Source organism: Paroedura picta, chromosome 5 (assembly GCF_049243985.1).
Source record: "Paroedura picta isolate Pp20150507F chromosome 5, Ppicta_v3.0, whole genome shotgun sequence".
Taxonomy (NCBI): domain Eukaryota; kingdom Metazoa; phylum Chordata; class Lepidosauria; order Squamata; family Gekkonidae; genus Paroedura; species Paroedura picta.
Window position 1 is genome coordinate 51,959,558 of NC_135373.1, and position 16,197 is coordinate 51,975,754.

Genomic DNA, 16,197 nt, shown 5'->3' on the forward strand with positions numbered 1-16,197 from the left:
TTTGTCCATTGTTTGCTAAAATATTTAAAAACCAATAACTTAAAAAAATCCTTTCTTTGGTGGATCTGATGCTTATATTAATTACAGAAATTAATTCATTACCTTTATTAGGAAACTTTCCGCTGAAATGAATAGCTACAAGCTTTAACAGTGTTCAGTAATGTTTCGTTCATTTACTCTTGGGGTTATACTCCCCAAAATTAAAGACTTACTGCTCTGAAAATCTGCAGAAAGACATCCGTGTGTAATGGATTCTTCGGCCTTTCCTTGTATGAAAGGTGCTCCAGCCCTTAATCATTTTGGTTATCCTCATGTGTACTTTCCCCAGCTCTGCTTTCTGAGATACAGTGACCAAAACTACACACAGTATTCTGAAATGCTGTACCATAGATCCATGTGTGTAAAATGTCTTCAAGGTGCGGCCAATTTACGGTGTTCCGATAGGGTCAAGGCAAGGGATTAAGCAGAGCCGGTTTGCCATTGCCTGCAGTCTTCTTTAATGGACTCTCTTCCTTAATGGACACCACGTACTGATCCTGCTTAGCTTCCGAGATCTTATGCTATTGGTATACGCCATGAAGCCTTCACATCTATACAGGGATGTTACAGTATTTCAATCCCCTTTCTAATAACCCTCAGCATATCATTCATCTTCTCATTGCTCTAGCACACGGGTCGACCCCTTAACTGAGCTGCCCACTATGACCTCAAGGTCTCCTTCCTTCTCAGTAAGTTCAGACCCAATTAGCATATACTTAAAGTTGGGGTATTTAGTTGTAATGTGTATCACCTTCCACTAAGGATGCCATTCTGATACGCCCCACGTAGGCCCTTTGATCTGCAAGGAGGAAAAACAGCTACTATCCTCCATCTTTGTTTCTAACAAGCAAACACAGGCCAAGCCAGGTATGGCTGCCCACAAAGCCCTGTGTGTCAGAAATACATCCACAGGCAAAAGAGGAGACCTCACCTGGACCAGTAGCACATCTAGGTAAGTATCCTGTACTGTTTCTTCTTGGTAAAAAATCTAATCTTCTAGCAGTTTCCTTCTGCCTTTTAATACCGGCACATCAACCTCCCAGTAACAGAAAGTTCACCCCTGGACTGCCCCTCCGAACCAGAATGCAAACGAAGTTCACTCCTAAGGCCTCTCCCAAAGTCTTTCATGGACCCCAGGTACCCCTAAGTGGCCCGTTAGAATTTCATTATCAAAATTTGGTCCACCCGTTAATGAACCTCTGCTTCTTTGACATTGCCTTCCTAATAACATCCAGGCTTCGTTTTAGGGCTCCCTACCCCTAGCCCCTAGGTTACAAATTTCCTGAAAAAAAGTAAGCGGAGACTGGCATTCTTGTTCTTGTGTTGCCTGAAACCCAGTCTGCAGTACAGGCTGCCACTCTACTGCTCCCCCCCCCCCATATCCCCATTGCTCTTCTGGATCAGGTAAATGTGAATAAATCTTCATCAGCAGCATTATCAAAAAAAAATATGAACTCAGAACGGCAACAAGCTCATTGTGGCTGAATCTCAATCTTTATCAAGCGACCAGCCAGAGGTACCCACCATATTCTTACACAGTCCTCTGAGTTGACTATTGTTTATTGGCATTGATCATACACTACTGATTGCCCACACAAACCTGTTTTCAGTTTCCTTACACTATTTTTGTGTGCTCCTGTTCGTTTTGGATTTATACTGGCTCAGACCCTTGGTCAGAGGAAGAGGGCTTGCACTCGAAAGCTCACATCTTGAATAAATCTTTGCTGGTCTTTAAGATGCTACTGAACTCTGATTTCAAGGTCAGTACTGTATTCTTGAGCCTCTTGTGTTGCAGAGTGGTAAGGCAGCTGTCTGAAAGCTTTGCCCATGAGGCTGGGAGTTCAATCCCAGCAGCCAGCTCAAGGTTGACTCAGCCTTCCATCCTTCCGAGGTCGGCAAAATGAGTACCCAGCTTGTTTGCTGGGGGGTAAAACAGTAATGACTGGGGAAGGGAATAGCAAACCACCCTGTATTGAGTCTGCCATGAAAACGCTGGAGGGCGTCACCCCAAGGGTCAGATATGACCCGGTGCTTGCACAGGGGATATCTTTACCTTTACCTTACTGTATTCTCAGACTGGCAGCTGCTCTCCAGGGTCTCTGGCCGTGGGCTGCCACACCTCTGCCTAGCTGATCTTTCTTGCTTCCAAGGGGGAACCTGGCCTGTAGCACAGCCTTTCAGCCACTCTGCCACCCCAGTGCAAAGGCTTCGATTGACATAACCCTGTTTTGTGGCACATACAGCGTAGCATCCACCCTTTTCTTCACACAGAGAATAATGACAGAACGATGGCTTTTGGTCATACTGTATTGGCAATGGAAACTTTATTTAAAAAAAAAAAAAGAAAAGCAGCAAAAATACTGAATAAATAAACTGACAGAATGGTTTGTTTTGTCATCTCCATACAATGGATGGCCTTCATCCAAAACATCAGAATACTGTAACAAATAAGAATACATGTGCATGAATCAATGCCTAAAAAAGAAAGAGAAAGCTAGGATATAAAAGTAACACTTTTGACACTTTGTTAAAAAATACAGCGTGAAACTATTCAATAATGGAAAATAAATTTGAATAGAGTTAGGTTATTTACATACTGTAATTAAGGCCCAATTCACTCAGTAATGCACACTGGGCATCTGTATCCTTCCAGAGAGCTCCCTACTGCCCTAGAAATATGTCACATTGTGCCCACAAGTGATGAACTGTTGAACCAGACTAAAGCTTCTCATAGGCCAAGTTCAAAGATATTTGTGTTGTCTTGTGAGCTTCAGCTGTACTTGGATTATATGCAAACCAAAAGGACAACAGAAAGTACCTCAGGGCCAAGCAAGACATGAAGGAATCCCTGTGCTGCCATTTAAAAGGGATTCAGAAATTCCCCAAGAACCTGATCTTCATTGGGCCCGCAGCGTGGTGGGCTGAGACACTCTACTCCCGCCCCCCAAGTACCTATGCAAGTGCAAAAACAGTTCTGTGCATATGTGGGCAATCTGGCACTTGAAACGGTGCTGGGGTTGGGGAGAAGAGCGCCTCAGCCCAACATGTTGAGGATCCAACCAGGATCAGGCACTCAGCATTTTAAAATGATTTTTAAATGGTGGGGGCTTCCCAGGGGATCCCACCACATCTAGCTGGACCCTCAGAAAGGACCGTGATGAACAATGGTCAACAGTTCCTCAGTCTTTTTCTCTCAAGTCTATTTCAAATAACATTTCTCAGACATCTTATCTGGATGTATTTGCAGGTCCTGATGTGCCTTGGAATAGCACCCTTGTTTCTTTAAAAATATTTGTGCAAGTACAAATATGTATGTATATAAAACTCTCAAGGCTGATTCACATTGTCATTGTCTACTGTAGATGATGGGCTGGATTCTTGCACCTTTGGGAGCTCTGCTGGATCCAGCCCATTGCCTTTAGTAAGAACTAGGCTCACACAAGTGAATGCTGACTGCTGTAAGACAGACCTGTCTGTCATGAAAAGGTAAGGACAAAGGACACATACATCTTATGCCTGCATGCCTGGGGCATGTAAGAACTCAGTTGCATTTTTGCTAGAGATCCACTGACACTTTGCTAGGATGACATCCCAACAGGTGGTTTACAAAATTGAGGGAGTGTGCTAAAAGGCAACACTCACTCCAGGCAGAAGCCTAGTATCTAGTATCAGAGCTAGATTTACATGCTACAAAACCCCCTACATGTGTTTTAGAACAGTGGCCCCCAACCTTTTTATCTCCTGGGACCAGTCAACGCTTGACAATTTTACTGAGGCCCGGGGGGGGGGTAGTCTTTTGCCGAGGGATGTCACCGCCGCCTGAGCCCCTGCTCCACTTGCTTTCCTACTGGCGCCCCTGATTTCCCGCTGGGGAGCACTGCCAGCAGCAGCTGCGCAGTGCCATGCCGATGGGGAGCCCCAGCCATGGTGGTCGCTGGAGAGAACCAAGGGTGAGCCGGTGGCAAAGTGGCAGGATAGCCCGCAAGACAGTAGCCAGGGAGGAGGATGAGGAGGAGCCGTGGCCCAGTGCCGACTGATCTATGGACCGGTACCAGTCCCTGGACTGGGGGGGGGACCACTGTTTTAGATGTTCTGGGGCATGACTGGGGCTGGGTTTCTATGACCTTCACTGCTGTGATTGCCAGTCAGGGCCCTAGATGTTGCCAAGTGCAGAATGTCCACTGTATTCTTTTGTAAGAATACTAGCTTCTCCATCACAATCCATATTTTCAAATCCAGTGTTCTCAAGCACATAAAGAGTGAAGTACTTTGGGGGCAATGGTCTTCCTCATGTAACATCCTTCCTTCAAGAAATGTGGCAGTAGCAAGAGGAGGAGTCACATCCCCATGTCAGAATATTCTCCTATCCTTCCTCAAATACCTGAGGTCTGAGACTAGGAAATGCTGTGTCTGGCCAGCTTCTCTCTCCCTCCCTTGCAGCCAATCTAATAAAGACTAGAGACACTATGAAAAGGTGGGCCATGGGACAAACTGGATGTACAGCAGAATGTCTTCTAGCCCATCTGTTTTCAACCAATGGCCAAAAAAAAATAAGTATGAACTTACATCAATGGGACTTACTTGCAAGGCAAAATACAGGCATCTGTATGCATGCACATGCATGAACTAAATGCAATTTCAAGAGAACAGATGTTTGCATTGGAGCGTTTTCAGAGCATATACAAGCTGTTTGTATTCCTTTGGCCTCTTTGAGAAACTGGCAAAAGATGCAGGCTTCAAATTTAGGAACTCAGATGGGTAGAGCCATCTTGATTATAAAAAAAAAGCAACAGCCTTACTATACACAAAATTACCTGCTGTCTCTACATAAAAAATAAAGATTTTATTGTTCTATGGTGCATACAGTCTATTGAAATAGACTAACTGCAATAATACTGAATATTCTGTCAAGACATTAACTCTACAATAGCACTTCTGGCTAGGTCATAATCTGCTCTGCATCATGGCCATGGGTGAAGCTGGTTATGGTAATCTGCCCAGACTTCACTGAATTGCATCACAATTAAGTCAACCCTGACTGATCATCATGTGATATAAAAGACGATGTCCCATTTTATTTATTTGGTTTTACTATTACAGGGATTTTTTGTAACAAGGGAACAGATTGGCTAGAATTTTTTAAGTCCTTCACCAAACAATTACATCACAATTAAGTCAATCCTGATTGATCGTGTGAAGTAAAAGACAATGCCCCATTTCATTTATTTGGTTTTAGTGTTACAGGGATATATTTTCTAACAAGGGAATAGATTGGCTAGAATATTTTACTGGCTTATTGATGTATGTATTGGGGGGGGGGGGAGAAGGTGCTAGTGTAGCACTTTTAACAGTGCACTATAGGCATGCTACAGCATACAAATCTGGACTTGCATATACAAAATGGAAATGTGCCATGTCAACCAAGGTGTAAATATATGCTCAAATAATTTGGCACTCACATACAATCTCATGTCTGTTTTTCCTCTACTGCTGTTAATATTCTGAGTCTTCCAAATGTGACTACACAACGGTTCAACTGGTGAACCATTTTACTGATCCACTTATGAAGAGAAAGAGGAACAAATCTTATCATTCTCTATGAACTCTTTGAACTGATGTCTTATTTTTTCACAGCTGTGTTTGAAATGCAACACGGAGAGAATGCTTGCAAAGTCTAAACTACAATGAGGATTTCCATGTATTTTGCAAATTCTGTTTACCTCAGTAGAATACAACTGTGAATAGAATGAATAGTTTAAATTTTAATAGCTTTCTTTCTATTTTCATATGCAAAGAAACAAATTCAGTAATGGTATTCTATATGGTCTCTTTTATGTATTTAAGTGAATGATTATAGAGATACCACTCTTAGGTACTCTGCTTTGTAAATATACAGATTTTACATTTCAGATATTGACTTCTGGAGACTGCCTGGTCCAAAAACCCAAACTTGCAAAGCACAGAAGCAATGGCTTAAGAATGGACAACAGGTGTGGGATGTATTTAAACGTATGGACTCAAGCATGAAAACTCAAGCACGCCAAAATGAAATAAGTGTGCAACCGTGCATTTAAGCCCCATTTTTATGAGATCAATACTGGGAATTGTGTAATTAGCATCAGATAACAGGGATATCTTCCTTCATCCACCCATAAATGCCCTATCTCGCAGGGAATGCACCAAGCATTAAAATAAATAGGCTCCTCCCCCTGAACAATGGGATGTTTAGACACCTTCCTAAGTGCAAGACATCTGTCTGTGCTATGCTTTTGGAATGGATAAAATAATGCACTGTGTAGTGGAAAAGAGCCCCCCAATTTTCAAGTCAAAACAACATGTACTTATTCTAGTATTGGCATATGATCATTAAAAGCTGTTAAGAGTTGTGAGTTGTTAGAGGGATTGACCATTGTGTCATTTGCAAGTTCTTCTATCCAGCACCAAAAGTCGTTCATAGGACTAACTCTAAATTCTGCCTCTAATGCAGAGTTTCCCTGCTGAAGTCAGATAGTCCTCCACATATCTGATGGTAGAAGGCACATGAAATGTGAAACAGGAGGCCTGGATTCTGAAGGAGCTTATAATACTGCATGTACTGAAATCACTTGTGATCTTGAAACGTCTTATTTTACACAGGAGCCCAACCACCAGAGATGCAAAAACCAAAACAAAACCTGCCATGGACAGTGATTTACATGCACATTTCTCTCTTTGCTGGCATGCAATCATTTTTTTCTCCCTAGTGATAAATTATTTTGGGTTGTATTTCGTGACAAAGCATCTTTATAGGCAAATGAGCTCTGTTATTAAAACGAATCAATTTCTTTAGCCTTCCTGTTATAAAACACAGATTTAGAAACAGTCTTGCATACTGTTACAGAACACACACTCTCTCTCTCTCTCTCTCTCTCTCTCTCTTTCTCAGACCAACCGCACACACACAATACAGTTTAGTCCTGTGAGCAAATCATTTGGTCAATCCTGCCCACCCTTGACCCTAGGCATCACGGACCCTCCCTGCACTTATCAGAGGGTCTGATCATCTGTTTTCACTGCCTGCCACAAAGGGCAGAAGCTGACCTTGTTTTCAAACCTCTGGGAGACCATGATGCAGGGCTGGTGGCTTGCAAACAGAGCAGGGCAGCATTATATTACATTAGAAAAATGTAACAGTAATAGGAAGACAACCTTTAACAAAAACAACAACAACCCTGTGAGTTTCCTTTGGCAAGACACTTGACCGAAGGGATCTCAGCAGCATTTCTGCTCCTCAGCAAGCATACTTATTGTGTCAAAATATCTCAGATATAAACTCTGTGTATTAAAACCTCGTCTGACTAGAAGATCCTCAAATGCTGAACACAACCCTACAAAGTGAAGATTAAATTCTGTGATACTTAGAAAATAATATAATCTTATAAAAATCCTGTAACGGTTATATGATGCCATGGGCAACAGAACAAAATCCCAACTATAAATCCATATTTATGGGGCCTGAGCTGGTGGTAACTGACCAGGAGAGAGATCTTGGAGTCGTGGCAGATAACTCACTGAAGATGTCGACACAGTATGCGACTGCAATAAAAAAAAAACAGGCAAATGCTATGCTGGGGGTTATTAGGAGGGAACTGAAAAATAATCAGCCACTATCGTAATGCCCCTGTATAAATCTATGGTGCAGCCTTGTTTGGAATGCTGTGTACAGTCCTGGTCACCACTCTTCAAAAAAGACATTCTGGCATTGGAAAAAGTGCAGAAAAGCTTGGAGAAACAACGGCTGAGGGATATGGGATAGAGGCAGGAGAGAAAAAAGCACTTCTCTCCCTTTCTCACAATACAAGGACTCGTGGGCATCTGATGAAATTAGAACAGATAAATGGAAGTCCTTCTTCATCCAAAGAGTCATTAACACATGGAGTTCACTGCCACAAGAAGTGGTGGCAGCTACAGGCATAGGCAGCTTCAACAGGAGACTGGATAAACATATGGAGCAGAGGTCCATCAGGGCTATTAGCCGCTCTGCCTGGGGCAGTGCTGCTCTGTATTCTCGGTGCTTGAGGGGCAAGGGTGGGAGGCCTCCTGGAATTCTGGCCCTCCTGGTGAATTTCCAGATGGCATCTGGGTTTTGGCCACTGTGTGACACAGAGTGTTGAACTGGATGCGCTCTCTCTGACGTTCTTAAAAATAGCAGAGGCCTCACAGCAATAAGAAGAGATTCAGCATCTCCCTCAACGGCATCCCGCCGTTGTGAATCACAGCAACACTCTGTGTTCACACTCACTCATGTATGTTCAAAATCACGCACACACACACACTTTTCAGACTGAAAATTATGACATTAAAGCAGAACTAAACATTAAGCCCAACACAAGACTGCTGGCTAGGAAATGGCCAACCTTGTCCTGTCTTCTCCCCATTTCCCCACAGTGCATCAGATCACGCAACCCATGTTGCAGTATGTTCAGAGTGTGCGTTTCTCTATCCCCGCCTGCCAGTGGCAGCCAGCAATGCGGAGTGGCAGTGGGGGAACTTGCAATCGGATGGAGTTCAATGTGGCCCCAAGTTCCCTCTCTGAATGGACGGACAGAGAAGGCCAGATCATCAGGAGGCATGGTCTTCAGACAGCAGTCCTGGATTGGGCAAGACCATCAGCGTCACTCTTTGCCAAGAAGAGCAGGAGAAAAGCCTTAGACATCCACACACATCCACTGGTTCAATGGAATAAATTAAACCCTAATTCATTCGTCCTGGACAGATTCTTGCCCTTGTTATCAGTTTTTTACACCAGCTAAGGGATAATACTTCTCTAAATGCATCAGAAATGGCAACAATGAAAGTGGAGGTTATTGGCATGATTGCGGTTCGGCGGCTTTTGCAACCCTGCCAAACAAGCACACCTCCATGGTTCCTTTAGTTCTTTATCATCTTCATTTGTTCAGTGCATGGGCCAGGATTGGAAGCCTGCTGTAAGTCTGATTAAAAATAAACACACCAAAAATTGGGTGGCTTGTGAAAGGAAAGCTTTTCTTCCCCCCCTCTCCCCCAATCTCTCCATGTGTCACTAGGAGAACAGAAGCAACGGGAGGTCCATGGGAACTTCATAGGTCCTCTCCAGAAGAGGTATATAGTGTTATACATAAATGCCCTCTGGGTTAAAACCAGATGACAGTGGATTCTGCAGGATCCGAAGATTGCTGGGAAGCTGCCTTGACGAACCGGGGCGCTTCAGGCTTCCGGACTGAAAGGGTACTTCTGGGGGGGGAAAGGAGATTTGTTAGCAAGAAATTATTCCTTTCTTTAGTGAAGCCTAAGAATGTTACACACAGTAAACACACAAGAGAAGCAAGTTTCTGTGCTGCTTGTTTCAATGGAATTATATTGTTGAATCTCATGTGTGCGCCATTCTGTTCATTCTAAAAGCTTTGCTAGGGCAGAGGATGTAACAGTATTGCAAAATGTAGATTAAAAAGCTGTGCATATTATCTTGGCTTCTTCCTTCTTTCCCCATCCTGCTGTATCACCTTTCAATGCCTAAATTCAGATTCTAAATTCCATGGGGCAGAGATCTTTCATTTATTTCACTTCATTTATTTCAGTTATTTCCAAGACACTCATGGTAGTATGAACACCTTCCATGAATACGAATTCAAATTCTGACCGCTGTTGCATGATAGAGCTATTGTACCATTCTCCCCCCATCCATTGTGCCCTGTATGACTGAGTCAAAACTGCAACCTCCCAGTGCTTTAGAACAGGGGTAGTCAACCTGTGGTCCTCCAGATGTTCATGGACTACAATTCCCATGAGCCCCTTCCAGCAAATCATGGGAATTGTAGTCCATGAACACCTGGAGGACTACAGGTTGACTACCCCTGCATCAGTGCCACATTCAAACCTTCATGGGGGCACTGCCATATACTTTCCATATTAACTGCCCACTGGCCTTTATGTATCTAAATATTGTATCATTTTCTTTATAGCCCTTTATTGTGGTGGTGGTAAATGATTTTATTTGGGGAGATATTTTGGAAAGATGAGAGATCTTTTTAGACTCTTAAAGTAATTTAAGTTAATCCTTCTTGGCCTGAATTCCCCAGGGAAAAGATCAGAGAAAGAAGGTGTTTGTCCACCAAGGAATTCCCAGGGCATACCTCTCTCAAGCTCTGTGTGTGAAGCCTCCAGTTCACAAGGTTCTGCTGGCAGCACAGTGACCTTGGTTCCCGTTTGCTGGATAAATTGTTGGAGATTCACTTGCCGTAACTCTTTGGTCAGCTGCTCGAGTTCCTGTTCTCTGTCCTGAGAAGAAAGGTGACCAAACAAACTTGTTCACTTAAAACCACCACCACCACCACCACTACCAAGAGCTCATGTTGCTTCATTTTAAACAGGAACAACAGAAGAAAACACAGGTTTGCAAAATCCCTGCCAGGTTTCAGTATTCTGAACTTGCTACCCCCTCTTAACAGATCCTCCTATATACAGACACGCTCACTGGTGTGGACCTGCTCGAATCAATATCACACATTTTATTATTTTTCCCTCTATATCATAGCATTAGGAATAGTTTAATTTTACCCTTGTTATCACGTTACACCAACTTAATACCCATAACCACATATAACAGTGGTAAAATGGCAAAACTATTGCTAAGGGATAAGGACCCAACTATTACTCAAACGGAAGGCAAATTCTTGTAGATCTCTATCAGAATTAAGAGTTGTACAATTAACTGAAGGGTAGCAGAGTTCAAGAAATTTTAACTTCATTGTGAGCTGCTGTAGGTGTTTAAAGGGAGACATTTTGAATGTTGAGATAAATATCTGATTTTACTGTATCTAATTTTAACTGCTATTGTATTTTAAATTCGATTATCCAATACTTTGTATTTTCTTATTAAACTTTCTATATGGGTCAAAAGACTGAATAAACTGTCTGTCAGTGTGTCTGTCTGGCTGGTGTTGACAATCACGTGCTGGAAATTCTGTATACATGGCGGGGTATGATACAGCAAAGTGGCAAACCGGGCATGAAACAAGAGGGCACTTTTATATCAGTCAGAGGTTTGTAGTCTAAGTTGTTTGAAATATTTTAAGTACTTTCCCCTCTGCATTGTTCACGGTATATTATAATGCTTTTATTTAATTCTTCTCTTCTAGTGCAATCCAGTTTTATTGGTTTTATCATATTTTTGGTCTATATCTTATTGTTTTTGTAATTTTTAAATTCTTCTTTAGTAGTTGCTCATTCTAAGCAAAGCAGAAGAGATGGTTTTGGTGGAGGGGAAGATGTGTGGTCCTCTCCTCCAGTCAAACCATCTTCAGTGTCTTTCAGGAGGAGCTGATACATCTCTAGAAATTAGAGTGAGATATTCTGAGCAATTGCAGTGGTTTGAGACCGCCTCAAAGGCATTACTGACTGGAATGACTCCCCTTTCCAACTCCGCACATTGAACAATAAGCAAAATCAAGTAAATTTTGCTAATTTAGAATATTTGCCTAAATAGACAGTATAGACAAATCCTCTAAACAATTAAGAAAAATAGATTTAATTATTCTGTACTGCCAGGAAAATCTAATGCCTGATCCAACTATCCAAAGGGCTATTAATCACAGTTCCAAGGAAAAGGGATAATTAAGCCCTCAACTCAGAATGTATTAAGCCAGGTTAAAGGGTGATTTAAAGAAAGATTAGACCCTAAAGTAAAATTTGAATCAGGTTCAGTTAACGATCCTTGTAGGAGAAGAAGAGTTGGTTCTTATATGTTGTTTTTCTCTACCAGAAGGAGTCTCTAAGCAGCTTATAATCACCTTCCCCTTCCTACAACAGACACCCTGTGAGGTAGGTGAGGCTGAGAGAGCCCTGATATCACTGCTCAGTCAGAACAGCTTTATCAGTGCTGTGGTGAGGCCAGCTGGCTGCATGTGGAAGAGCGGGGAATCAAACCAGCTCGCCAGATTAGAAGTATGTGCTCCTAACCATTACAAGATGGATCTTGGGTTGTTTTGGATATTCATCCTTATCAAGACCACCATATTAGCTGGCTGCCTAAGTGGCAAGCAACAATGGCATTTAGCCTTTTTACTGAGAACATCCTTTGTGGATCAGAAAATGGTAGAAAGAACTCCTGGACCAATTTTCCGTGATAGAATTTTGTTCCCTTTCTACTCAGAGCTTTTTCTGTGATCTTACATACATGTGAACTTTTAAAGGGAGTTGGGATATTTCCCTTGAGATACCTTCAGGATATGATTAAAAGACCTCTGATGCATTTGGGGTCATAACTTAATACTGATAAACCGGGGGTATCTGTATAAGAGACAGAGGAAAGGGAACACTAGGAACGGGCCGCCAATCCCAGAAAGGGAACATAGGACGGATAAGGCATCTAAGAGGCAATCCTATATCTATTAGTTATTTAATTATTAATTATGTGTTTCATAGATCGTCCCTCTCTGCAAGTGGGCTCAGGGCAGTTTAATAAAAACATTCATAAACAGATTCATAAACAAAGCCCCATCCCCCGTACCCCCAGCCATCTTCATTCTGGCCTATAGGAACTGGCTGTAGACTATGTGCATCTGCCCAGCCTCATATAAGGAACCTTTGAGAGGAAAGAAGGGAGGCCCCCATGATCTTAGGCTGCCACGGTCTCAAGCTTTAGGTAACTCTCTCAGCTTTAAAAGGCCCAACAGAAAATAGCAACAGCAGCGACAACTTTGTCACTCCCATGCCGCTGAATCATCACAGTAGGAAAAATTAGAAGACAGGAAGGGATTCCTGAGAGAGGCATGCAAAGAACCGAAGAGAAATATGCGTAAACCCCACACAGAAATGGAGCTCATGTCCTCAAAACAGCACCGACAAAGCGTATAACATTTCATTTTTTTTTCGAAGGGAAGGAAACCATACGGATCGTTATGAGTCAACCCCTCCCCAGGGCATTTGTAGAATACAGACTTGTTCAAACTAGGGAAAGCTTCCAAAATTAAACTGCACGATGACACACTTACCTGCAACCGTTTGGCAGCCTGGCCCAGAGACCTTTCCACAGCTTTAATGCCATTTTCCAGCCGGAGGCTTTGCTGCCCCTGAATATCAATCTCTCCTTTGACTTTGTCGATCTTCTCTTGGACTTCTTCCTCATTGACTTTGGACTCCTGCACTTCCCGGTGCAACTTTTCTGCCTCCAGGCCGCTTTCCATGCTGTGAATCTGGGCGACGTATTCCTTCAGCTTGCTCTCACAGTCCACGATTCTTTGCTGGATCTCCTGGAGCTGTTCTTTCAATTGCTTCTCATTCTCCTGCTCAATCTGAAGCTCATTTTCCCAGAATTCCTCCTCCTCAATTTCTACCTCATTCCTTTTGATCTTCTGCTCCAGTTTGACAATTTCATCTTCCAGGCTGTAACTGTACCTTTGTTCCCAGTACTGGATGGCAGCATTGTTAGAGTCCAGCTGCTTCTCAATTGACTGAAGCTTCTCTGTTTGAAGGTGGATCAGCTTCTTCAACTCCTCAATGGTCGTCTTGCAGTTGAGAACTTTCTGTTTGAACTCTGACTCCTTATTTTTGCCAAAGATGTCCATTAATCCTTTTGCCCCACCAGTGAAAGTCAAAGATTTCCTCTTTGGCTCTCTTCTTTTTATTGCCTTGTCATTTTGGGGCCGTAGCTTGGCCAGGGGGGGTAAACTTTGCCGATACAAAGTTCTTTCAGGTATTCGAGCAACGCTGTCTGAAGTTGGCCTCTCACTGAAAGATGGTCCTGTGCGCCTTAAGACTAACTGCACATCACTAGCATATTGCCCCCATTTGTTCAAGGAAATGATGGGGTTTTCATGAGGTGCTAGGTGCCTCTCAGTATCCCTCCATTTTTCTATCAAGGTGTACCTTCCTGTACGACCTAAAAGAGAAAAATCAGGGGTTGAAACTGCTTGCAATATCTAATACAACCCGACAGAGGGAGCAATTGGCTAAAGAGACAGCTCCACAACAGCCAAGGAAGTGGGACAATCTGTCAAACCATGGATTAATAATGTAGCCCATATTTGGAATATTTCCTATGTTTATGTGAATTATGTGCAGTTGTTTAAATTTGCAGATTGTCACAGCACATTGCTATGAAAGCTTACCTGCAAACAGATCAGCCTTTTTCAACTTTTTGATCATGGAGGAGCCCCTGAAATAATTTTTTCAGTCTTTAGAGAGCCCTAGAAGTTACTTCAGCTGGCCATGCCTCCCCCAGAAGTTACATCACCACTGAAACCTTTGCCTTCCTTTTTCTCCCTCCCCCTACTTTACTACTTCTAAGATGACTTTGACTCATGTAGGTCACAAAGAAGGGCAGGAGCTGAGATGAAAGTCCAAACCCCCCTTTGATTTTGAAACTCATGGCCTATCCACTGAGCCCTCTGAGAGACAGGAGGCAGTTTAGGTGTGCAGGCTCTGCCCCTCCCAGGCACAGACACTCACACTCGGAAGGGGGAGCAATGGAAGTGGCCATTTCCCTAGCTCGTGGCTGAGTTCATTAGTAGGGGAAAGGCCACGGACCCCCTCCAAAGCTCCTGCAGTCCTCCAGAGATCCTTAGAACCCTGGTTAGGAATTCCTGCACTAGATGTTTGACAACTTCCCTGACCACTGCAAATAGGTGGCACCACAAGCATGGGAGGTTGATTAAGAGTTGGTTAGGGTGGGGGCTGCCATATCACTTGGGTCTAGAGCTGTGCTTGGCAGGTAACAAGTACTGCAAACTGGCAATAAGCTTTTGCTTTGGTGGCTTTCTAAACGAAGGTACCTTATTTCTTAGATTGAGAAAATGTTGGGGATGGGGACAGTGGAAGCATTTTTTTTCCTTTTACTGTTTAAAATGGCAATCTGCAGTCACAAGTAGGAGCAAAATTCAGCATCAGAGCTGCTAAACAGGGCAAAAACAGGAGGATCCATGGGTAACATTGCCACGGAGTTCACCTCGTAGTATTCTGGTGATAGCACCCCATTTGGCTTTGTGTCCCTTTAAGTTCACCAAAATCACTGAAGGGAAGTTGAGAAGTCCTTGTGGATGCTGAAGTATAGAAAATTACTGAAGCAAGCAATTTAAAAAGTGACTACTCTGGAGTACATGCAAGAGATCTATTTAATGGTTCAAAGATTACACCAGAAAACCAAAGCAAAGCACAGACTCAGCCTGCAATATCATCTTCATTGTGGCTGAAGGGCCATAACAACAGGTGTCCAGTACAGTTGTCCCCATTGTTGTGTTCAGCTTCAGCCCTTCATCTAAACCAGCAGTTCTCAACCTTCTTGGAGCCACAACCCCAACTTTGGTGGTGGGAGCATGTGGGCACATGGGCTCGTGTGCAGGCAAACAACAATCAAGGCGGTGTGGAGGCGGTGTGGAGGCGGTGAGTGCCATGGCTCGACCACCTCTGCCACTGAAGTTGGGGTCGCAGTTCGGGGAGAAGGAAACCATGTCTGCAGTTCAGGGAGTTCAGGGAGAAGCGCCTCTCCCTCCCCGGCTGCTATGCCTGGCCTCCTCGCCTGCAACGGGGCGACCCCGCTGGAGGGGCCAAGCAACCCCAAATGGGGTTGGGACACCGAGGTTGAGATCCACTGATCTAAACTATGAAAACAATAAGACTAGCTATCCATGTGGAGATGAAACAGATTAGGAGACTTCCTGGCTCAAAGCCCATCCTCATAAGCAGTCTGTCCCAAATAGATATACTTACTTTACGGACTAGCTTCATACCAGGTCAGCCTATAGCATTTCCCCAAAGACCCATCACATTTTTAATGTGACACTGAGAATCCTCATTGAGCAATTGTCACTAAAACCCCTGCAATACTCTCAAAGAAGAGGGAATAGCAGCTAACTCAAAAGTCTACAGTATGATTCTGTGTTTTCATGCTTATTAACTTCTTATGATTAATTATGATGCCAGGATTTTGTTTTTACTTGAGAGGAAATCTGACAGAATTCTGAATCACATACATGTAGACCACAGTCTGTACAGGCAGTCTTTGCACAACATGGATGGTACAATACATCTTTGATAGTAGTATTTAAGGCAAAATTAAACACAACTCATTGTGCAAATATAACCATCTCATTAGAGTTGGCAAAAGGGTAACAAGCAAAGCCTTTCACAGATGCTCATGGCAAA

At 43.2% G+C, this 16,197-nt stretch overlaps 1 protein-coding gene across 3 annotated transcripts in view; it reads right to left on the reverse strand.

The window, feature by feature from the left end:
- Window positions 1-2,332: 2,332 nt before the first annotated feature.
- RASSF8 (Ras association domain family member 8) overlaps window positions 2,333-16,197 on the reverse strand; it is a 98,393-nt gene continuing 84,528 nt past the window's right edge. For all 3 annotated transcript variants that reach the window (XM_077337941.1, XM_077337942.1, XM_077337943.1), the window contains exons 3-5: window positions 13,050-13,936; window positions 10,191-10,335; window positions 2,333-9,291 (exon numbers count right to left, since the gene is read on the reverse strand). In XM_077337941.1, the coding sequence (XP_077194056.1) occupies window positions 9,170-9,291; window positions 10,191-10,335; window positions 13,050-13,936 (1,154 nt within the window). In that variant the 3' untranslated portion in view covers window positions 2,333-9,169. The remainder of the gene's footprint in view (window positions 9,292-10,190; window positions 10,336-13,049; window positions 13,937-16,197) is intronic.